Here is a 23,513-nt window from a genome sequence, read left to right on the forward strand (position 1 = left end):
CTGAGAGTGCCCAGCCTGGCCCCGTGGTCAGGCTCTCTCCACGTGCTGAGGGCCGGGCTGAGCAGCACGGGCTCCTCTCACCTCCAGGGGGTCTCGAAGCCATGCCTAGTGTCTGAGTTACAGCAACCACGCAATACATGTCATTGCCTTATTATTTGGAGGAGGCGGCAGAGAAAGTGAGAATCGTCACTACATAGCAATACTGTAAGTTTATAATTTGCTGTTAAGTATCTTAATTGTTTTTTGTCTAGTTCAGATGACAGGCAGTAAGGCCTATCTATGTATTTGAAATCTAACCTTTAACACTTGAATGATTCCCCAGTTGGTCCAACCAGATGCTGATTATTTAAAGACATAAGGTAACACCCACACCCCCGACACTTACTAACAGCTTGGTTTATTACTTAATTATTCCATTTTTAATAATCGTACAATAATTCCCTTTTAAACAATACTGCGATACCTGAAGTTGGTCACATTATATTCTTTCTTCCTTCTACAGTAGTAAAGCAGGTTTTTCACACCGTTTCTTAAGAGAACATTTGAATATCAAGAAACGTGGTTAACTAAAAACAACAGACGGACCACACTCCGCGGAGATGACCGTGCACTCAGCTCGGCGGGAGGTCTAAGCGCTTACGGTGGGTCAAGTCCATTCGGGAGGGACACCAGCGGGAGCCCGGGGCTCGGAGGGTGCTGGTGGACAGAAGCGACTCCCTTAAGATCTGTTTGGCAGTTTGGAAACTAGAGGTTTAACACTGGCTGGTACCATCACCCTCCCTGGGCAGGTAGGTTCCTCCAGGCACACTTTGGAAAATGTCGTCAGGGTGTGGTCGACGTGTCTTCCTAGGGCGCAAACCCTCCAGTCAAGTCCTCCAGGGATCTTAAGACTCTCTCTGCTGCCCCGTTCATGTTGGCCTTACTTTGAACTTGAACATAGATGGGACCCAGCTATTGGGGTTGTGTGGAGGATCGCGTGGGGTGTATGTGTAGGATATGGGGGTGTACATGTGTGTAAGTGCAGTACATGTGCACGCACATGGGTGCGGTGCAGGGCACAAGGGGACACGGAGGAACAGACTCGTGGAGAAGGAAGGGACAAAGGAGGAGGGGTCCCAGACAGGAAGAGCAAAGATAAAGCAGATGCAAAGGAGCTGGAGAGACCTGGGGAAGCCAGCAATGGTGAGCCTCTTTTATTCTAATAAAACAGGAAGCTGCCACTCCGCACCTCACGCGGCCCACCGCGGGGGCGGGAAGGTAGGGACAGCCTCAACGCCTGCCTTCCGCTGCACGGACCTTCATTTCTGCACAAACTTGAATAAAGAACAGGGCATGGTGGCAGCGGCCTTCCCACGCCCACCCCGCTGGTAGGTGTCCCGCTGCCCAGGGCATCTTCCTCCCTGGTGATAGTGAGAAGCTTGTCCCTCGAGGCATCTTAGCTGAGCCCCGCATTGACCACAGGTGGACGGCCGAGCTTTCTGCTAGCCTTCGCTCTGGGGCGCGGGTGTCTGAGGAAGGGGCAGTCCCCAGCGTGAAAGAAACCTGTCAATCTTTCTATGAAAAGATGCGGAGGGGGAGACAGCGACCTGTGCTGGCGGCTGTAGCCCAGTGTGGTTGCTTGTGGGCAGACCCCACGGTCCCAAAGGTGCTCCAGCCGCAGAGTTCAGGGTGCACTGGGCTCCCCCTGCCCATGGCAGGCGCATCTACATCCTGGGGGCTGGGAAAAGGAAGGTTCTCTGGGCAGGACCCCGTGGAGCGTACACTGAAAACAAGGCTGGGGGTCTAAGGGCCAGTGCTCTAGGGTGTGCCCGCCGCAACGCTGCAGCTCAGACGAAACGAGGCGTCTGGGACAAGGTGCGCATCTTCTTGATGCCTCAGTTTGCTCGTCACTGAAATGGGGTTGATCATAGCACCTGGGGGTGGGGGGTGTTGAGAATTAGGTGACATGTGAAGTACCGAGAGCAGAGTCTGGCGCTCAGTAAGCACTCGATGAGTGTGGTCTGTCATTAGAAAAAGGTCAACAGCTCAGTGGCTGGCCTTCCTATTGTGTTTCCAAGTGAGGAGTCTGGTCAAGGGCAGTGAGGCTGAGTGTGTTCAGGCCTCAGGTGTGTGGGGACAGCTAAGGCTGTGTCCGGTCCACCTGCAAAGCGCATTCTGAAAGGCTGGGCCCCCACTGGTGCCGGTGCCAACGCTCAGGCCGATTCTCTGCACTCCCGGCAGCTAGATGGGGGGAGACAATGCTGGGACCCTCCGGCCTGTACTCACCCAGAGAAACGATTTGCAAAGCTAGCAACGCAATGAAGCAAATTTAGCGGAGGATGGGAGGACAGGTTTTTGTGATCAGTAATTACTTCGGTTCACTGAAACACTGACGTGGTGGTGCTGACCCCTCCTGGGCCAGAGCAGACGGCAGGCCTCATCTGTCCCGGGCGAGTGAGTGGTGCAGACGACACAGGACGTGCTGTGCACTGGTGGTCTGGAGACGCTCATGCTGGAGGCACAGGGGTTCTTTAAAACAATCAATCCCACTTCTCCAGGATGCAGGCTGCTAACCAGTCTCCCAGGGAGACTGCTCTGAAGGTGCATTTGACAGGTGGCACTTTGTTGCCTCTGAAAGGTGATAATGTTAGGAGGAGAGGACAGAGGTCCACCTGACAGGTATGGAGTTAGCAACAGGAAGGTCCCTGGGAAAAACCATGAGTCCTACCCAGGGGCCGCCGCCTTCTTGTCTTTCTCTGTGAGCTGGGCTTGGCTCCCAGAGTGAGATGGGTCCTGAGGGAGGAATGCCTGAGGCTGAGGCCCGAGGCTGGGCTGACAGCTTTCTGGTCTCACCTGTCCCCAGTTGTAAAGGACTCAGGAACTCAGGGAGCACAGGTGTCTCCACCTGCTGGACATTTCATGGGAAGCATGAGAGAACTCGGGGGGAAAAACAACAACAACAAATCAATAGCAAAACAAGCCCCAAAGTAATCCCCTAAAGAAATGGCGCTGCATGAAGCTGCCGGCTGGCAGGTGTCCTGGTCATGCGGATGGAGAACACAGCAAAGAAATTCTGCAGGGAGCAAGAATCAGTGTCTCCCTGGTTTAGATGTCACCTGTGGCGGTTTTAATGTTCCATTAAAAAATATTAAAAATCCACAAACCAGCCCAGATGTCCCCCTCCTCTCTCCTGCTTCCCTTTGGCAGCCACTCTCTGATATCACGGCGCTAGACGTCTTTGCTGTCCCCGTAATCGTTGTAGGGGATGCTCAGGGTCTGCTCCTCGCACGTCTTCCTGAGGTCCTGGCTGAGCTCCGACCAGTCAAGTCCGTAGGGCCTGATCTCGCTGTAGCGGCAGCCCAGGTACTTGAGGGAGCCGCGCCGCAAGCTTATCTTGGGTTCCTGAAGGAGTCCGTTGCACCAGCTGCTGAGGTCCCCAAGCTGGGAGAGGATGAGGCCGGCTTTCCTAGGGGTCAAGCATGGAGGTTAGAAAGAAGAGAAGATGGGGGAGGCAAACAGAAGATGGGGGACTTTACACCTCAAGGGACAGAGCCTGCTCTGTTCTGCTTACCGTTCCATCGTCGGCACTTAGAGCAGAGGCCAAGCAAAGGAATGAATGAACGAAATAATTAACAGGATGGCTGTGCAAAGTGGGGCAGACAGAAACAAAGTGCAACAAGGGAAAATGAAGAGAAAGTTACTATTTCAGTGGGGATGTCTTCCCTTTTAAAATCACAGAGCTGTCCGTTTTGGAAACGGGAAAGGAGTGGTGCCCTGGGTCAAGAACAGAGTGTGGCCGCCTACGCATACAGCTTGAGGAACGGGCTGTCCCCACCCTGTCGCCCCGCCGAGTGGGCTTCATCCTGGTGTCAGGGACGGGCCTACCTGAGAGCCAGCCCGCTGGCTTTGACCTAACGCTCAGGGTGCGGGAAGGCGCAGGAGCCCCTCCCTCAGCTGTGCTCCGCTTCAAAGCTGTGGCGGAGTGGCCAGAGCATGAGAAAGAGTCTCTCTTATTTGAACAAGTTGGAAAATGCTATTCTGGGAGGCTCAATGAAAACTCTTGCAGTCTTTATCAAGTGCTAGGCTACCTTCTCGGGTGATAAATCATCCCTTCCCATTTAATCAACAATTCCTTCCAGAAAACAAAAGCTTCCGCACCTCATTTAGAACGAGCTTTCAAAGGACAGTAATTGCATTCATTTCATTCTGTCTTCTGTCCCGGCCCTGAGCATCGCCACGGGTGAGCTCACCGCATTCCTAGGAGGGCATGCTGAGCGGGGGCAGAGGGGACACAGGAGAGAGGGCGCTGAGCCTCAGCAGCAAAGTCCAGGGTCTAAGACAGGGCCAGGTCATCCGAGGGGCAATCGTATTTGCTCCAACTTCGGTGGGGGGTCAGAGGAAATTCTCCTAACACCCACCTGCTGACTAAATACCATCTTACGCAGATGGTCTCTTCTCTGCAGTTTGGCCCAGAGAGCTTTCCAAAAGTCATCAACAGGGACGATGGCGGCCATCCTCTTACTCTATCCTGCTGCATGTCATGAGTTGTTGACAAATTTGGGGGAGGTGGAGGGAAGGGGGGTGAAGGAAGAGGGAGGAGCAGCATCTCTATTATCTTTAAGAAATAGTAAAACACATCCTAGCCATCCTTTCCAACAATGGGTTTACTTACCCCATGAGTCTCTGTGGCTACTTTCATCACTCACTTTTTAAAAAATAATAATCGGTGTGGGTCTGCCCGTGACCAGCTCAGAGCCTATGGCCTTTCTTACTAGCAAAGCCACCAATGCTGTTCTTGAAATATTTCAACCCTCAGCTCCACCTGGAAGCCTCGCTGGATTTTAATGGGATTGGACTGAACTAGACTGAGGGATCCTTTCTGCTAGCTCACAGGAAGTAGGTACCAACAGATTCCTTTTAATCATTCCCACAAATGACTCCAAAGTGGGCTGATGTGGCTCAAGGCAAGAAAAACAGGACTTTTTCTTCCCTGTGGTTCTCCCTGAGATCCATGACACTAACGAGTAAAACTTTATTTTCCACAAGCTAATGAAACCACATTTTTTTCTAACCTCATTGAGCCTTGAGGAACCAGTAAAGGGTCTCCTGGGAGGGGAGTTTTGGGGAAAGAGTGTACAGTCAGCAGCGAGCCTTACTCTACAGTGAGATCCATCTCTCTTCCCCTGCTCACTTTCTTCATTAACCCATTTTCCTTCTGACTCTTGAGTTAGGAGAGAGAAACTGGCAGTCCCAATGCCCTTGGAAATCAAGATGAGATAGGAAATGTGCGTGCTATTCAAACTGTGACAGTTATGTTCCCTAGCCAAGAACTGTATATATACACCCAATAAATGTCAGGGGAAGAGAGAGTTAGGGATGCAGAGAGAAAGGAGGGTGCAGCGAGAGGTGGGGGGGATAATATGAGTAGTAAGAAGCACGGGTATGATTAGGTATGGAGCAGACAGGACACTGCTTGATGTGTATTAACTTTCTAACCCAGGTGGGCATTTCACCAAAACCGTGAACAAACTGAAAGTCCCTTGTCTATTTTCCTCTGTGGAATACATAGAGATTCGTCTTGACCTTACACATGAAGTCATTTTGTTTTAGGAAGATAATTCTAAACTCCTTCCTTCCTTCCTTCAAAGGGAAGGAAGGAGGGGGCATGTCCTGAACACTGGTCTTCGAGAAAGTTTAGTTTCCAGTCTCAAGGGGAGGTGCAAGGTGGGGGCTGGGTCAGGAGGGTGGGATGGCCTGGGGGTGTGCCCTTGGTTATGCCCTGTTGTCTGGAGTGCAGAAATTCTTTAACTGCTACTTTTCTTTTTCTATTTTCAAAGCCCTTGCCTTTTTTTTTCTTCCCCGGAACTCCTAACAATTTTCAGACATACATTCTGTGTGAAAAGCCTTTTCAGGGTATTTATCTGAAAATTCCAGTAGTTCCAGGGAGATCTATTTTTCTCAAGGTAGCAATATACGGCCATAAAGAATGGAACAAAGGAAAAGTGGTATCTCTGCACAGTCTTCCCATTCCTCTCTTTCAAAGACCTCTGTCTGGGCTGTGCCATCAAAAAGCTGTGCAGGTTGAATTTTGTGAAGTTGTAGCCTCAGGGCCAGAGGAAATTGGCAAACACTATACTATCCTAATTTTGGCCAAGATAGATGTCAGTTTGGGTCATTGGCTAACCCCTTTTAGTCTTTCAAGAGAATGTGGAATTTAGCTCAAAATTTATCTGTAGAATGCATGTAATATATGCAAAGTTCATATGCAAGGAATGTGTATGGAAAACCTCAATAAAATTCCTAACTTTCTTTCAAAGACTAAGCTTTCAGCTCCTACAATGTTAGCGTTGGGAATGCCATGTCACAAGGTACAGAGGGGGTTAAACAGATCCAGGGCGGTGTGTTCAGCACTCAGGAAATGCATTCATGACTTGACTGCTTAGGTACAGCTTATCCAAAACCAATCCAAACCAGTCTGGACCAACCGAGCAGTCTAAAATCATAGGACTGACTTCTCCAAGCACCTAAGCTCACCCAGGATATCTACACAGATGCATAATGCGTATTAGAGTGTAGGAGCTACCAAATTTCAAAGAGCTGAGGTTTTAAAAGAGGTACTGAAGTTGATTGATTACCTGGGGCCCAATTCATCCTCACAGCGCCAGGTGAATTCTCCGAAACTCTCATAGTGCTGGTTATAGTGGTAGAGGACTCGATGAAGGGTGGGGGAGCCCAGGTCCAGAAGGGTGTTGTAGGCCGTCTGCTGCTCCTTCCCGCTGGTGTAGCCGTTGAAGAGATTGTAGATCTTGTCTGCTATTTCTGAGGAGGGCAGACAATTAAGATTTTATATACACACGTATAAATGATTATGTAGCCAGGCACACAAGCATGCATGTGCATGTGTGTGTATATGAATATATACCTGCAAGCACATACATGTGTGTGATGTTACTTAAAGAATCCTGAGCCCAGCACCTGGAGAAAGCGGGTTGAGTAATTCACTTTACCTTTGTCCCATCGGGTGTGCCCTTTCTTCTATAAAATGAAAGCCTTTGGATAGAATACCTCCTAGGTTAATTTTAGTTATAATATTCTTTGCCTTAAAAATAGAGAGCCTGAGGCGAAAGCTCGTAGATGAATACTTCATAGGCTACGCGATGCCCGGCAGGCGGGAGGAAGGAGAGAGGGGCAGCAGGGGGGCGGGCGCCGGAGCGGGGCTGCGCTCAGAGGCCTAGGAAGCTACTGGATCCCCACGGGGCGGCCTGTGGAGGGAGGGCGGGAGGCTTTATCTCCAGCTCCACTCCAAGGCTGATCCACGGGCTATTCACATTCGCTGGTGGGCAGAAAGCATTAAGGGAGTAAGTGCCCCGACCCGCATCCTGAGGGCAGACGCCACGGCGAACTCGGTGTGTCCCCACCCATCCGGGGCCTGCACCAGCGCTCCTCCGTGCTCTGTGACTCGCTCTGGGATGATGGGACACCCCGAGGATTTCTCCAGAGGAGAGGCTGAGGAGTATGTATTCCTGGGAAGGAGAGGCCCCTGTGCTGGGCCTTGAGTTCCCCTCTTTCCCCACTGAGCTCCAGGTCCTTCCGTTTGACTCCCCTGCTCCCTCCTCCTGGTGGAGGGAAGGTCCCAGGCAGGCATCCCTCTGCAGACCTGCTGGCCTTTGTCGCTTACCTTGGGCTTTGATATCATCCACCACAGGGCACGGGGTCTTCACTATCACGTCACTGGGCCTGGAGCGTCGTCCTGTGTTGTCCACACCCCACAGGGTGAACCTGGCAGGGAGGGGAGGGTGTCGTTATCAGAGAACAGCCAAGCTTTGCCTGAGTGGGGTGCGGCTCTACTTCCGACAGCAGCTCTTTCTGACCTACCGAGGTGCTGCCCTGTGGGCCACGAGTCCCGAATGGAAAGTGCCACCTAGAGATGCGACAGTAGGAAGATACGGTTCTAGGAGCCCCCCACCCCCGGGAGGTGCAGGAAGACCTGGCTGAGTGTATAACCCGCTTGGGTGGTAGAGCTGAGGCTCTGACACTCAGAGGGGAATTCGAATGTGACCATGATAACCTCTGGTGTGTGCCCGAGCCTCTAACCCTAACCCAGTGAGTCTAAAGAAAGTTATTAACGCTGCCTTTCTTGTCACTGTCTCTTTTGTGTGTGTCCTCAACTCTTAATCCAGGGCTCCACTCCTCCTGCACCGGCTGAAGCTCGGTTTCACTCAATCCTCATAGAGGAAAGTCTCCCAGGCCGCCCTGGGCCTCGTACTGCAGCGCCACCTAGTGGACATTGGCTGTCTTTCCCTCAGCCCCAAGTATGGTCTTTAACTCCTTCAATAATCAAGGTTCACAGAACGTTCGTGTTTTACAAGCCAGAGGAGGGCAATACTGGAAGTTCAGTGGGAGAAAGTATTCGCCACATCAGGCCAACATGAGGAGGGTCCCCGGGAGGGCAAGGGCTGGCACTCCTCACAGACAACAATGCCAGCCTCATGCTCACAGGAACTCTGAAATTCCCAATTAACAGTTGTGACTCAGGGATAGGCGTTATAGAGCCCTTACGATAAATGATAATTCCAGTTTCCTGGGTTTCAGGAACTTTGCAGCACGTACCTTTGTCCCTTTTGTCTGTCCCTCTTCTTAAAAGGCCACAACTGCCCGATCATAGGTAGGCTGGATTTCCTTCATCCCAGGATTAGCATTTATGTTTCTATTTCCCAACTCCTCCAGTAAAAACTCACATATTTTACTTTCATCTGCATGGCCCCCCCTAGTTACATTTCTTTTTCCTATAGTGGAAATATTCAGCCCGGGCATCCAGTTCATTGTGCAATCAATGCCACTCATATTTCCAGTGCTTTCCATCTCTCAACTCCCTGACTGCAGAAATAGAAATGATTTATTCTGGAAACCTTGACTCTATTCTCATGACCTCATCTGTAAACTGTTAAATGTTTTCCATCCTGATGGGGTCGAGAGGTCCCAGAACTACATCACAATGGTTTCTGCCTTAGCCCCCCAATTTTCCCATCATGACTTAGAGTCCATCATTATCTCTCCTCTTTTGGTGTCTTTTGTGTCTCTGCTTCACAAATATCTCACAATCGTCCCCAGGGCACAGGGAGGAAGGGGGAAGAGCTCCCAGAGAGAATGGGGCTGTTCCAAGTGCCGCGATACGGGGTTCATCGTGTTTCCTTTGAAGAGAGATGCCGACCATCTCTAACCTCTGCAAACTATTCAATGCCACTGGAGCTAGTTTTCTAAAGCAGGGTCCTTGGTATCCTACTCCATTCCTCCAAAAAACTCATCTCCTTGGATTTACAGCATTCACTGTTTTCCCAGTCTCGCTCTCCTACCCCTTTTACTCACCTTCATGTCTCCACATTTCCCTCGCTGTCCCCTCCGTCTGGTGTGCCTTTGCCAACACGACTCTACCTACTGAAATGCCACACAGTCCAATTCGGATGATGTCCACGCAAGTCACACTCACTCCCTCCCTTTTCTCTTCTGCATGCTCCTTGCTCCTCCGTCTAGTATTTATCTCATTCTTCCCAGCATTAAGGTCAGCTGCTTATCTGTTCCCCCTCTATGTAGCAAACTCTTTGCTGGATGGGACTACATTATCTCTCGTGAGCCTCTCATCCAGTCCCTAGAAGGTTCCATGTAATGCCGATCAGGACAAGACTGGAGAGGCTCCAGGTATTTTTCCAAGTCTCTAAAGGAACTCATGTAGCAAAAAGGAACCAGCTAAGAGCTTCGGGATGTTTGGGGTAAGGGAAAGCGAGGCAGGAGGTGACACTCACATATAGATGGTGTCGGGCTCCAGGCATCGGGTGACGAGGGAGATAGTGGTGAGCTGTGTGTCCGGCACCTGGGAGGGCATGGAGCAGGGGGCCTTCGCTCCCGAGATGATGTCATCCACGAAACTCAGCACCGTCTCTGCCCAGGCAAGGGATGAAAGGCATGAGAAACAGAAGGCCAAGCCATGGGGACACGGGTCAACTCAGTGAGAGCTTTACATTAGAAACGCTTGGTCCCCAGTCTTCTTAAATTCCAAGTAGAGAAAGGAGATCTAGAAGGAATGGTGTTTTATGACTGTTTCACATTTAACTAATTGATTTAGAGCCACTTGTCCAGTCAGTTCAGAAGCAACTAAGGCAGGATGGACATGCCACATTTGCGAGCTCTTTCATGAAACGTCCTTGGTGAGACCAGCTGTTCTGGTCAGTGGTCATTGCCAGACCTTCTTGGTACCTGTGCACATCAGGGGAAGGGCCTCGGAAGAAGCAGTGGACAGCAATCCATCCCTGAGGGCACTGACTGTGTCCCTAAGCCTCAGGGATAGTTTCCCCAGAAGATATTACCCCGAGTTAGACTGCGGATGCCACCATCCTGCTGGTGACCACACCCAGGCGTGTTTCAGGAATGATTTACATTCGCCTCTCCCACGTGCAGACAGTGAAATAGTGAGGTACGGAGCATTTCTCACGGGCTGTTTCCTCTCCTTTAAGACTTCCTTCCTCTAGCTGGCCCCAGCAAAAGCAGAGTTTGCTTTAGGACAAGACATGGGTGAATGAATCCGCCTGCACATGCTTTTGCCTGGAGGGGCACATTAGCAAAGAAACCTTTTTTTCTGTAATCATGGCAGCGGTTAGCACAGAACTGTTTTCTAATTGTGGGCTAGGATAACTAGTGTGCTGTGTCATTATTGTGAGTGTGCCTAGAGGCAATGAAATGGACACGTCTTTTATAAACAAAAACTCAAAACAAGACTTTGTCAGATGCTCACCAGGCAAAAACTCTAAAATGGACAAGACGGCTGCTTTGGCTCCTCCCGCACTGCCCTGGGATACTGGGGCCCCGGAGCAAAGCCAGGGGGCAGGGCATTTTCTCTCCTTTCCCAGCGGGGATCAAGATGAGCCCATGGGGTGGTGGGAGATGCTCACCTGTCTCCACTTTGGAGTGGTCCATCCTGTCGGTAACTTTTTCCTGACGGATGAGGTAGTCTACAATCTGCACCCCAATGGGGGGCTCTGAGTGTTCCCATTCCAGGACTACCAGGGTGCTGCTGGGCTCGTGCACCGTGGACAGCCGTAACCTGCGTGCAGACAGGAGGGAACATGAAATGGGGACCCAGCCGAGACCTGCAGTGCTCTTGTGATACCACCACTGGCCACCTTCTCAACTGTGACACTATAAACTGTTCTCATGTTTTTCTTAACCAACCACTACAACGATCTCTTCAAGGGCCTGTCTCCTTCACTAGTGTCAAGATCCTTGAAGATCCCTGAAATCTATATTGTATTCAGCTAAGTGCCTGTTACAAGTTAGGAATTCAACATATATCTGTAGCTAACTAAATAAGGAGGTGAGTCAAAGATAAATGTCTGCATTTCACATAGTGATAAGGCTTTTGGGATAGATCTTGGTAGAGCTTGAAAATATAACTTGTGGATTTGCTTTTGAAAAAGAAAAGAATGTACCTATAATGCTCACACCCAGGCCCACTGAAGGTGGGGGCTCGGAGAGCCTGCAGGACCAAGGCCACAGTCAGCTTGGTTTCTGCAGCGTTATCAGCATCTGCCCTGCTGCTGGGGCCCCGGCTTCCCCTCTTGCTGTGGGAATTAACATCTCTTCTCCCCCAGGCCTTCTGTGGGTTGGGCCTTGGAATAGGCTTAGCTTGGAGGTTATGCTCATGGGGAGCTTTGCTGGGCAAGAGAAAGCTGGCCACCTGTCAAGTTGTCCTCAGGGCGATGTCCTGTTTCTGCAAACTCAGGTTCTCATCTGTTTCTGTTTTTGTTCTTGGGTTTCTATGGATATCCTGATTCTGGATTCCATTCTCTTCTGGCTTTTCCCAACTCACGGTCTCCTCATTCTGTGTAAACTGTCCATCCTGACCACTCTCTGCCTTGCCGTCTCATACCTCCTTGTACGTTGCAGGCACAATAACCACGACTGACATCCACTGGTAGGAATCTCTTAATGGTCCAAGTGGTTTCCATTCCCTGCCTTGTTCTGACTTCATGTGTGTGTCAGGTTTCTCACTTGCTTCCAATTCCCTGTTTCTCCCTAGACCACCGGCTTCTGGGGTTTTTCCCAGTTCCTGCTCTCTCCAGCCTCCCTCCCTCACATGTATCCCTGCCCTTCACCCCCACCCGTGGTTCCCGTATCTCATGACCACCCATAATCCTGGCCTTCTAGCCTCTACTTGACTCACAGATGCCCATCATTGGTCTCAAGGATCACTGGGCAAGGCTCTGTGGGTGCCTCACACCAAAGCAATGTTCACTTTCAGTTAGGCAAAGATACACCAAGCACCCGTTACTTATAAGAATGTGCTTGGTGAGTGCTGACGATGCAGAGGTCACACGCCAGCTCCAGCCCCTGTTTTGATGGCATGGTCAATAGACAGACATATGATTAGCCATGTGATTAATAATAATGTGTGATAAGAATTTTAACAAGAAATCACGGGAGGCTGTGGGAGCAACAGCAAGGAATTCAATTAGTGGGAAATAATGCAAAACACATGCCCTCTAGGGGCTTACGTGAGGAAGTGCATAGTTTGCATGTGACACTGACGATGGAACAGACCCAAAACAGTGCGGCTATTGACAAATTCATTAATTAGAGTCATATGCCCAGTGCTATTTTGAAGAAAAAGCTTCGCGAGGCTTCAGCAAGTAACTAGGCCTTTCTGAGAACTCAGATTCTGTGGAAACATGGAGGGAGGCTGGCCTCTGCTGAGAAACAGGAGCATGCGAGGCTTACACAGACTTGCGTAGAGTTAAAGTGCTTTTCCATCGCCTACTACCAACAGAAGTTGAAGAAACTAAGGTCTGCTACTAAGTAACCAGGAAAAGTGAACTCCCTCATAGGTTTTCCTGTTCGCAAAAATTTAGCCTAATTTGATCTTTATGACATTTAGTAAATGCAGGTTTACAAATGAAACCAGCCTTAGGACACAAATGACTAGACCTTGTGTCCCTGATGATAACTGTTTGGTAGCCTCAGTGTTACGTGTCAAAGGAGCTCTCTTCGTTGGTGAATCAGTCTAGAAGCACCATCGTCTTCTAGTGGCTCCTTTTCTACCAAAAAGGAAAGGCTTAGACTAATAATAAGCTTAATTATCTTTTGATTCAAGAGGTCCAAGTCATGGCTATAAAGGGCAAGAAGCCAATGGCTGGAGTATCTAAAACTACCCACACAGGGAAGGCCTGTAGACAAGAGAAGACACTGGCTTGGAATGACACTCAACTGTGTTGCCGTCTTTCTCGGTTCCTTCCTGCTCAGTCCTGGCCGCTTAAAGCCCCCCCGCACTTCCATGTAACAGGCAGAGGGCAGCGTCCACCGGGACCAGCCTCGCATTGCCGGTGCCTTCTGCCTCCTTGCTCCTGCCTACTTAGCCCTCCGTGTCCCGATCCTCACTCCAGGCTTTCTTTGCCTTACCAACCACGGTCATGCTCCTCCAGCTGTCCTGCTAGCACTGTATTAGACACGACCGCTCTGTGCTCCACTCCAAGGGCGGATGCTATGTTAGAGACTAGAGGGGTTCCTGCCTTGGGCTCTAGCCGGTCAGGATTCACAGGCTGTCCAGCCAGTCTGTGCAGCCTTCCCGAGGGGTAAGACATTGGACACGTTCATTCTCAGCCACCTTTGCGGCACTTTGTACTCTATTTACCCCTCAAGTGCAGACATCCCCCTGCAGTGTTCCTCCCCGACGCCCTTGTCTTCTAGTGGCTCCTCCCAGTTGGTACACATTCTTAGCATCCTTTCTCGGAGCTGTTCCACCCAAAGTCATCTCTCAGCTGCATCCTCTCGGTACTATGATGAGTAATATCATGGCCTCCTAGCCATGCTCTGCTTCCTGCTCTGTGACCTTGGAAAATTATTCAGTCCACCCGCATCCACCCCCTTGTCTATCACAAGGGGAGAAAACGGGACCTAACTGCTCCACACAGTGCCTGACACCAGTAAGTGGGCTGTTGGCCTCATTAGGGTTCCTCCATGGCAACAACGCTTTTACCCCTCACCTCTGGCCATGCTGTCCTACTTCCTCCACCTTCAGGGAGAAATTCAAGTGCCACCTCCTTCATGAAGCCTTCACTTAAATGTCCCATATAACTATGATCAAAGCATTCCTTCTACCATTACAATTTGTGCACCTGCCTCCCCTGGAAGATTCAAAGCTCCCTGAAGGCAGGTGGTACATCATGTTTTTCTTTCTGACCCCAGGACCCACTCCACAGCTTTGCAAACAGTAGACCCTCTCTAGTAAGTGCCTGCAGAGTAATGCTGAGGCATGCACCCGAGAGAGAGGCGGAGAGTGGGGCTCTTACACAGGCTGTGGGAGGGGCGCACACGTGGGGAGCCCATCAGCTCCGAACGCCGTGGAGTCGCATCGACACCAGTCCTCGATGACATCTCCGGTCCCGGAGCACCACAGAGAGCTCATGGTAGCCTCCTGCAAGAGCTGCAAGAGAGGGCAGGGAAGAGAGGGGTGTCAAGGACCCAGGACCGAGTCACCAGAAGCAAGGGAAAGGCATCAAAGCTCTGTGTGGCCCTAAGTAACTTCCAGCCAACAGGCTGCAGTGCCTCTTCTCCACTGGGGATCTAACATTCCTACCCTGGAGACTGCTCTGTGAAAAACCTTATTTTCAAACGCCCAATGAAATATCTGTGGCAGAGGCAGATGGGCGAGAGAAACACACACAAAATCCCTCCTGCCAGGTTAGGCACCACCCATGAAACAAACCGTGACACGGCAGGTGCCCTCAGAACAGTACAGAGAAAGCAATTATCACCCCACCTGTTCGGGCAGCCTCGCAGGCAGGGGAGCAGCTCACTGCTGTGACTCTACTTGGTCTTGTCCCTAAGGTCACCTTTCCTATAATCTCAGAAGTCCCACACCCTGAGCTTTCAGGTTTTTATTTTTATTTCAGGTTTTCATCGTTGTCGCCGTTGTGTCTGTTTCGACCCACTCTGTCCTTTATGTCCTCCAGGAGATCAGAGAGACGAGATGAGCTAAGTCACCGCCTCGGTCACATTTTCCCCACTTATCTTTTTGGGTCCCTCCTTTCTCTCCTAGCACCTTTGGAAAGGGAGAGGCAGAGGGGACAGAGGGTGGCTGGGAGATGTCATACCCGCAGCATAATATAAGGCATTTTGTTCTTAAGGTCAGAGGGAAGGGTGGGAAGCCGACCCCCTGGGCCCACCATGCTCCTTCTGGTCTTGCTGCAGCTAGTCCCAGGCCTGGGCTCAGCCCCATGCCGACAAGGGGAGGCAGAGCTGAGCTCCTCCCATGACTGTCCCCCAGGCTTTCTAAACAATGACTTTGGTAACTGCAAATGCTAAGCCTCCCTACCTACCGTACTCCTTCTGGCCCGGTTGCTCCAAGACCTTCCGACTCCTCCGTCATTACCACGGGAGTTGTGAATGCACTGACTTAACATGCAAACCTAAGCAAATTAAGTGCCTAGATTAGCTAAACAAAAAGTCTCACTATCCATAGTCTAGCATGGGCTCAGCTGCACCCTGTCACCTCCTTGGCCATCTGCAACACCCTCTGCTGCTGTTGGTTGCCTCCCTGAACCAGGAGTCCCAGGCCTCTTACCCTCTGGGTCTGGTTGTTGGTCACCAGTTCATAGATGGGGGCTGCTCTGGTCACCTCCAGCAGAACAGGCTCGGCAGGGGTATCAGGGCTGGATGTCACATGACACAAGGGGCAGGAAGAGGGGCACCGGCCCTTGCTCTGGCATTCCATGCGGACTCCAGCCGCCATGCGCTTGGTGCCAGACTCCGACAGGCTGGTGATGTATTCCGGGAACGTCAGCACCTTGGGGTCTCGCTCCCGCTCCTCCGACTCGTCGGATGGAGAGTTGCCTGCCAGACACGCAAGGAAAGGAACCGTGAGGAGGAAGAGCGAGGACTGCATGGCCTCATAGCCCCTGAGCACTGGTCCTTGAGAGGTCAGAGAATGTCACTGACAGGGAAAGAATGTGATTCTGTCGTCGGCTCAATCTGGGGAACCCTTCCCCCCAGATGCTCCCAGTGTGTGAGCAGGATGCTTCCTTTCTGAGCAGCATCAGCTCCACTGACCCTCTCGGGGACGCTTCTGCAGCTTGTGTGCAGGTCGATGACTGTCAGCGATAATGTAAACAATTAACAGCAGTGCTCGTTCGGCATCCGGAGAATGGCGGTATCACCAGTACCTACCTCTGGCATTGTTAATGAATCACGGCCAGAATGACTTAAAGCACGTAACGACGGCTAGAACGTCGAATTATCATCATAGTTTTAACCATAACTGTTGGTAAGACTTACCAAGCCTGTATGTACCAGGAATGTGGTATCTGATCAAGACCTCCTTTAACCCTTGTACCAGCTCTCTGCGTGGAATTCTCTCATTACACCCATTTCATAGATGAGAAAAGTGAGGTGGGCCCATATCACCCTGATTGATAAGTAAAAGGGAGTGGGGTATGTGTGTCTTAGTTTACTGTTGGTGACAAACACTGAAAATGCCTACCAGAAAATAATTTTTCCCCTATGGAAGAAAGCACTGCTTGGTATTTCTCTTCAAAGCCTCCATGATTTTCCACTTAACTTATTAATTCTATAGGAAGATGGAAGTAGAGTCGGCCGGCAAAAAGGCCTGGGCTCCGTAAGAGCTCCCTGACCCTTTGTAGTCCCAAACATGAAACAGTTGCAGGGAGGTCACTGGGCTTTTAGAAACTATGGGCAGATACAGACCATCCATTCTGTCCTCTCGGACACACTCAGCAAGACTGTGATGTTTGATGGGCCAGATCTTTGGGGAACTGGTTGGAAGGCTTTGCCAAGTGGTTCTGGAAGGTGACTGCGAGGTACGGCTCATTGACTTCCCTCTTATGGGGTCCTGGAAGCGCTTTGCCACCCCCTCGTTTGCTGTACGATACGAGGCACCTCAGCACTGCTGTTTCGCAGGCGAGCATCGCCATTACGCGGGTGAGGGAGGCATTTTTACCCCACAGCCCCGCAGGTGCAGGTTCCTCCTGCGCACTAAGGCAAAGGGCTCGCTCAGCGACTATAAACATGGGCTAGAATTCATTTCTCATTGGCATCTGGCTTAATGACGGATCCAGAGTTGAGCTCAAGCCCTTCTTGGACTTTCAGAGGACTGCATACCTGCCCACACCAAAACCGCGAATGATGTTATTAAACAGGAGGCCCCAGAGCCCACCCCAGCCGGTCCCAAAGTCACTTCAACCAATGTGTAAATCTTGACTGACATTCAGGCTTAAGCCACTCACGCTGGGAGTGTTTGTAAAGTCCTCCCCAACCCCTGGCAAGGATAAGCAGGGTGGGGTGAGGCCTTTGAATTCCTGATATTACCTCTAGAAAAACAGGCCCTCATTCATTGGGAAAGTGAATGAAATTTTAAAAAACAGCAGTAAAGATACAGTGCTTCTTTTCAAGATAAGAGTTTTAAATCTTGATTAGCCCCCAGGCCTCTTAGAATCAGATGCATTTCATTATCAGCCCACAGCCCTCCTCCTGGTTGAGCATGTCAAAGAGGCAGGGAAAGGTTCCCACAAAATGACCACTAGGTGGCGACGGCCAGTCTAAAACGACTCCTGTGAGGGGAAAGAAATGGTGCCATAAAACCTGTGAGCCACTGCATTGGCATCAGAGAAAATAAACTTACGGGAAAGTAACACGTGGCTGCTTAAAAAAAAAAATTAGAGGCACAATTTTTCTCCATAAATTAATAAAAAATGAATGAATAAAACAATTCCATCCAGCTTATCCTAAGGAGAAAAATATACAGCGAGAGATACAAGATCATCAAGAGAAAATAAAAATCCTCCTCAATATCCCTACATGGAGTCAAATTTGCTTTAGGGAGAAAATAAAATGCCTGGAGATTCCTCTTCTTTCACCTTTAATCCCGATATGCAGGAACACCCCTCACCCCCACAGCCAGATCCAGGTGTAGATGGATCGCGGCTCAGGATGTTTGGGTCAGACAATCACGCGGGGCCACTAGGGGGCACTGCAACGCCACGCAATCTGGAGCTGAGTGACGCCCGCCCGCCCTCCAGCAATCCATCATTAAGGCTTTAATTGCTGTGAACATTTGAGGGGCTGCTCCCTTTGCTGCTGTCTTCTGGCTTTCCCAATTAAAATCAAGATGCTAACCCGAAACCTATATAACTGTATTAACCAATGCTACCTCAATATAGTCAATAAAAGTCTTTTTTAAATCAAGGTGCAGCAACCCCCCTCCCTCCACCCAGTATCCTTCAATCCTGGGCCAGGTGCAAGGTTAAGGAGAAGAGAGGGGAGGGACGGAGGGTGCAAAGGAACATGGTGGGAGGCCGCCCAGCTCCCGTTTTAATTCGGAATCACGTTTTCCTTCTCCTGAAAATACATATTCCGGTCCAGATAAAGAGGGCCCTGCTGGAGGCCCAGACTAACTGCCCTCTGGTCCCCCCATGACACAGGATGGAGCTGTCTAGAAGGAGCTGGATTTACACAGAAGTGATGAGCAGCAAACTCCCGAAAGGCTCCAGCAAAGAATAGAGATGTGTGTGCGAGAGAGATTTTTCAAGGAGGAAACGCATTTTCCATGCGCGGTTAAAGATACAATTGGGAAATGCTCCTTAAAATGATGGAGTCCGGTGGAAAGCCCAGATAAATCTCCCTTTGCCTGAAGAGAGCTCCCATAACCATCACATCTGTGGCAAGTGAGTCCTAAAAGCTGCAGGAGGGTCTGATCTTTGACACTTGCTTTTAACTCCCCCTCCTGCAGGCGTGGGCGGAAGAGGTGGCAGGGAGATGACTCCGGCCTACGTCCTTATGGTTCGGTGGCTCCCCCCCTCCCACTGCCCACTCCAGTTACAGCCCTTGGGTGCTTCTCCCCTCTTCCACCCTCTAGGCCCTGGGTAGAAATACTGTAGTAATTTGAGACACTACATTGTCTCTAAATAAAATGAATATATTCTATGTCAACAAGTACACAGTCCCTGGACATAAGAAATCAGCAAAGATTATAACTGGCTTAGGTGCCTCCGATGGAGAACACCGAGTGTGGCTGTGGCCTCCGCTCACCGGTTTGCAGAACCCACCCGCTGCTCTCGGCGGAGGCGCTGGAGTCCAGCCAGGGCACTTAGGTTTCTGACGAGTTGGAAGAACAGCCAACCTGAAATGTAGTTCACAACCCCCAGACTGCAAAGCATTTTGCAAATACAGTTAGCTATAAATAAATGCCATTTGCTTGAGGCTAAATCTGTACCCTACAGCACACAGTGGATGAATTTCCCCCATAGAATATCGTGGTACCTTCAAAATCTCACCGTGGCCATGCCCGTGGCCTTGGGCATGTACATACTGACCCACCTAGACTCAGCAGCACATGCGGGTGATAAAAGTCACTGAGCCATCCTCAGGCCGGGCCGCTGTGCTGGTGGGAACTGACCGGTCAAGGAAGCGAATTAGTTGTTATAAAGAAAATTGGTACAATTCCTGCAGGATTCTGGGGCTGCTTTAAGAATCCCTCTCCCGAGTTGATGCCCAAGGCAATGCAATGCTAATGACATCACAGCCAGAGTACAGAGGTAGTTCATTAGGCAGCGAAGAGATCAGACGCAAGCTAATCAGAGCCCAGCTTCTGGAGACAGCTTCGGATTCGCAGCAAAGAAAGTCTGACACTGAGCAAATTGGACATGGCCACGGCACACTGGGCCCTGGGCCCACTGCCACCTCCACTGCAGGCCCTAGCCCCCATCCCCACCCCAGTCCCCTCCTAGGATTCACACCAGGTGTCCTGAGGTCACATTTCTGTCCAAACCATCCAGGCTCGAATCAGTCTCTCAAGATGTTTAATCATGTCTGTGGACAGGGAGGTTCAGGTGACTATGGATGGACTTAATCTGAACTCCCATGGGACCCGCCATGGGACACACTTTTTGAGCAAAATGCAATACGATCGATTAATAATCAGAGGAAAAAGGGTTAGCACAAAAGCTGGCCACTTCTCTGCATCTCTGTGAGATGAGTCCCTGGGGTCAGGGACTGTGTCTTCCTCATCTTTGAGACCTTGCCTAGTTTAGGTGTATATACCCATATCTATCTATCTATCTATCTATCTATCTATCTATCTATCTATCTATCTATCATCTATCTATCATCTATCTATCTATCTCTACCATCTACCTATTACCTACTATTATCCATCCATCCATCCATCTCTCCATATACATATATCAGAGGGGAAAGGGGGAGTGAATATATTAAGTCATGATAAGAGATTCAAGTTTTCAAAGCAGTCAAACATAATAAAACCAAAGCATTTGGGAACAGTGTCCAACCCCTCACCAAAGCTTCGAACAATCCCGTAAAAAGGAAGCTGCATTATTCTGATAGCCAACTCCACATCTCCAGCCGGGGTCTCCTCCGTAAGTACCAGAACCTTAACACTCTTGCTCGGAAATCCACGCAAATGGCTGTCTGACAGGCGCCTCGGCCTCAACATGCTCCCACTGCTGCCCCCATTGCCTCCGCACTCCCCCAGCACCTGTCCCCTCCTGTAGGTCCCAGCTCAGCACAGGGCACCACCTTCCCGGGTGCTGGAGGCAGAGATCCTGGCTGCACTGCTGGTCCTGTCCTGCTTCCCAATCAATCACCAGGCTCCTGAAGCACCTTCTTTACCCCGGCCACCCGCCTCTCTGCTTGCCCACTGCTGCCCCAGGGCGATGTGGTCCACAGTGTGAGGTCTCAGAGAGGTTGCCTGGTTTCACTGCTGACCTTACCACTTGCCAGCTGTGTAATTAAGGCTAGTTTCTCAACCTTTCTGGGCCTGGGCGCTCTCATACATAAAATGGAGACAATAACTGAACTGATGTAGTAGGGCTGTGGTAAAGATGAACTGTTTCCATTCATGAGCAGAGTTCAGCAGCGCCTGGGACACAGTGAGGATGCTCTAAATTTAATTATTCTCACGATGCCTGTCTACTTACGTGCCCTGTCTACCAGCCACCCCATCAAATGTGGGCTCCCTGAGGGGAGAAATTACATTCAATCTTCACTGCAATATCCCACAGTGCCCAACATGTAACGTAACTAATGCACTCGACAATTCATTAAACAAACATTTACTGGATGTCTACAAGTGTGTGTTGACTTAAGAAATCACTTATAATGACCTGTGTACAAAGTAACGACTGTCTGTGTTCTGTAGGTACTCACTGGGTAGCTGGGGTTTCCATTCCTTTCTTGTTGGCTGTCCTGGGTTCTTTTGAGATGGTCTAGTTTTCTTCTAAGAAGAGGGGCATCAATCCAGAGCGATTTCTGCTACTTTCAGGTACAAATGGGCATCGATCAGAGACAATCTAGTTGCAAAGACTGACGGAAATACTGGCAAAGTACGTGTTGCTAACTTTGTGAAACACCACTTGCCTCTCAGAGTTCACTAATGTGCACTGGGGTGATGAACTACCTCGGGATTCAAGGATTTAAGCTCAAGGAAAGGAGTAGCCAACTCCGGCACCGAGGAGTGGGCAGTGGTGTACCCACTAAAGTCACACAGGGCACGGCCGGCGCCCTGGGCCTGCAAGGCCATGGACACCAAACAGTGGCAGAGACGGAAGGTGCATCGCAGTGTCTGGGGAGGGGAAGAGTGACAGCAGTCATACTGGGATTCAGGATCACACCTTCCACGTCGCCAGCAACAAGGCGGCGGGTGTGAGAATGAGAGCGAGCGAGAGAGGGCGAGAGCGAGCGAGAGCGAGAGCGAGCGAGAGCGAGCGAGCGAGAGCGAGAGGCACTCTGGAACCAGGGGGCTTCGAGGAGGAGGCGTGAACACCGGCCTCCTCTGCAGTTTCCCCTGCGCCCGGTCTCAGCCTGCACACCGGGCCCAGCCACACGTCCAGCCACACACTCCTCACCCCCGGTGGCTCTGAGGGGCACATCTTTCTTTGGGGGTTAAGTACTGGAAAACCACTGGCTCACACTGCTCAACGCGTCCAGGAAAAGCCCCAGCTCCAGAGTTTATGTCCTTGCCCTTTCCTAAAACTGAACTCAAAGTGTTTAAAAAACGCTTTGTGGGGATGCAGCCTTTATTTTCTGTTCTAAAATTAAAGTTACTGTACACTTCAGACCCAGTGCTTTGGTATTTCTTTGGGAAGTTTCTGGAAATAGCAGATGGTCTTTGTTACAGGTGTGAGCGGCATCTTTGGGGGTGGGGGGGGTCCAGTGTGGTAATTAGCGGCCGTCAAGACCCACTAGGCACCTCAGCAAAGCGCCATTAATTGCGAGGCTCAAGCAAAGGTGTCTTTTGGAAAATTGAATTTCTGTTTCATTGATACTTAGCCAGAAAATGCTTACATTTCCTCCAATCCTTGTTGACATTTTTCTTCTCTAAAAATGCAGTTTTCCGATTTTCTGCCTGCCCCAGGAAGCACTGCCCACCAACCAGGATTAAACCTTTCCCCAAGATGCCTCCAGGTGATAATTTTGTTCATCAATTATGACTATGCAGATTTGGAAGCTGTGGGAGACAGAAATAAAATGGCACCTACAGCCCAAATGGTTTTTTAAGAATTGATCAATAATATAAGGTCCCATTTTGTTAAGATTGCCTCCTCTTAATGGCTGTGTTGTCAAACAAATGATTCCCTGTTTGAGGTTCCCGGCTAATTAGGTTCATGTGAAACTGAAGTTTTGGTGTAAGTGTGATGCTTTGTCTTTGCCCAAACTGGTTAGTCCACTTTAGCAGTGAACCGTTAATTTAATGACAAATGGACGAAACTCGCCAAAGCCTCCATCAGCCTCTTTTTGGTCAGTCAGAGTGACTTTCCGTTTGTGATGAGAGGTTGAGTCCAAAAAATAGCAGGATGGCAGCACCTCCCAAGGGACTAATAACACAAAGATGGCCTGTGCCGAACCGTGACCCCCATCCACTCTTAACCTTGGTGTGAAGAGGAAGCGGCGAGCACAGCTGAGACGCAACCAGCGCTCGGAGACCCAGCTCCACGCAGCCCATGAGGAACAGAAACATAATCCAAGAATAACTGGGCCGCCCTAAAGCTTTGGCTTCAAAAATGAACCCTTCTCATCAGCTAGACCAGATGTTCAACTCTTTCATTTCATAGCACACGTAAACTAATTACTAAAATTCTGTGGCACACCTAAAATATATTTGTCAGTGCCCCTGATTAAATAGTCAGGTAATGCATGTTTTAAAAATTCTGGCAGCACACCAGCTGAAAACCGCTGAGCTGGACTGTTGGTCCCCGGGGGCAAAAGGCTGCCTTACGTCTTGGTGGGCTGCATGGCTCTCACCCAATGCCCTGCCCTTGGCAAGGGTTCAACAAATACTTAGGGATGGAAAGAAGCAAAGGGATTTTAGCTCTTCCTGGTCTCTGCCTGCAACTCCTCTAGTGACAACCCAAAGCCTCACTGGGGTTCGTCACAAAGGCCAGGCCTGATACCGGAGGTGGCTCAGTGGAAGGATCAGGAGGCGCGTACTAAGTGCACATGTGCGAGGGGTGTGCTAG

At 50.3% G+C, this 23,513-nt stretch overlaps 1 protein-coding gene across 2 annotated transcripts in view; it reads right to left on the reverse strand.

Moving 5' to 3' along the window:
• Positions 1 to 396: 396 nt before the first annotated feature.
• The window catches only part of ASTN1 (astrotactin 1), a 237,910-nt gene continuing 214,793 nt past the window's right edge, over positions 397 to 23,513 (reverse strand). For both annotated transcript variants that reach the window (XM_016205049.2, XM_016205048.2), the window contains exons 17-23: positions 15,590 to 15,858; positions 14,316 to 14,449; positions 10,923 to 11,074; positions 9,780 to 9,915; positions 7,658 to 7,758; positions 6,615 to 6,798; positions 397 to 3,445 (exon numbers count right to left, since the gene is read on the reverse strand). In XM_016205049.2, the coding sequence (XP_016060535.2) occupies positions 3,208 to 3,445; positions 6,615 to 6,798; positions 7,658 to 7,758; positions 9,780 to 9,915; positions 10,923 to 11,074; positions 14,316 to 14,449; positions 15,590 to 15,858 (1,214 nt within the window). In that variant the 3' untranslated portion in view covers positions 397 to 3,207. The remainder of the gene's footprint in view (positions 3,446 to 6,614; positions 6,799 to 7,657; positions 7,759 to 9,779; positions 9,916 to 10,922; positions 11,075 to 14,315; positions 14,450 to 15,589; positions 15,859 to 23,513) is intronic.

Source organism: Miniopterus natalensis, chromosome 19 (genome assembly GCF_054644295.1).
Source record: "Miniopterus natalensis isolate mMinNat1 chromosome 19, mMinNat1.hap1, whole genome shotgun sequence".
NCBI lineage: Eukaryota > Metazoa > Chordata > Mammalia > Chiroptera > Miniopteridae > Miniopterus > Miniopterus natalensis.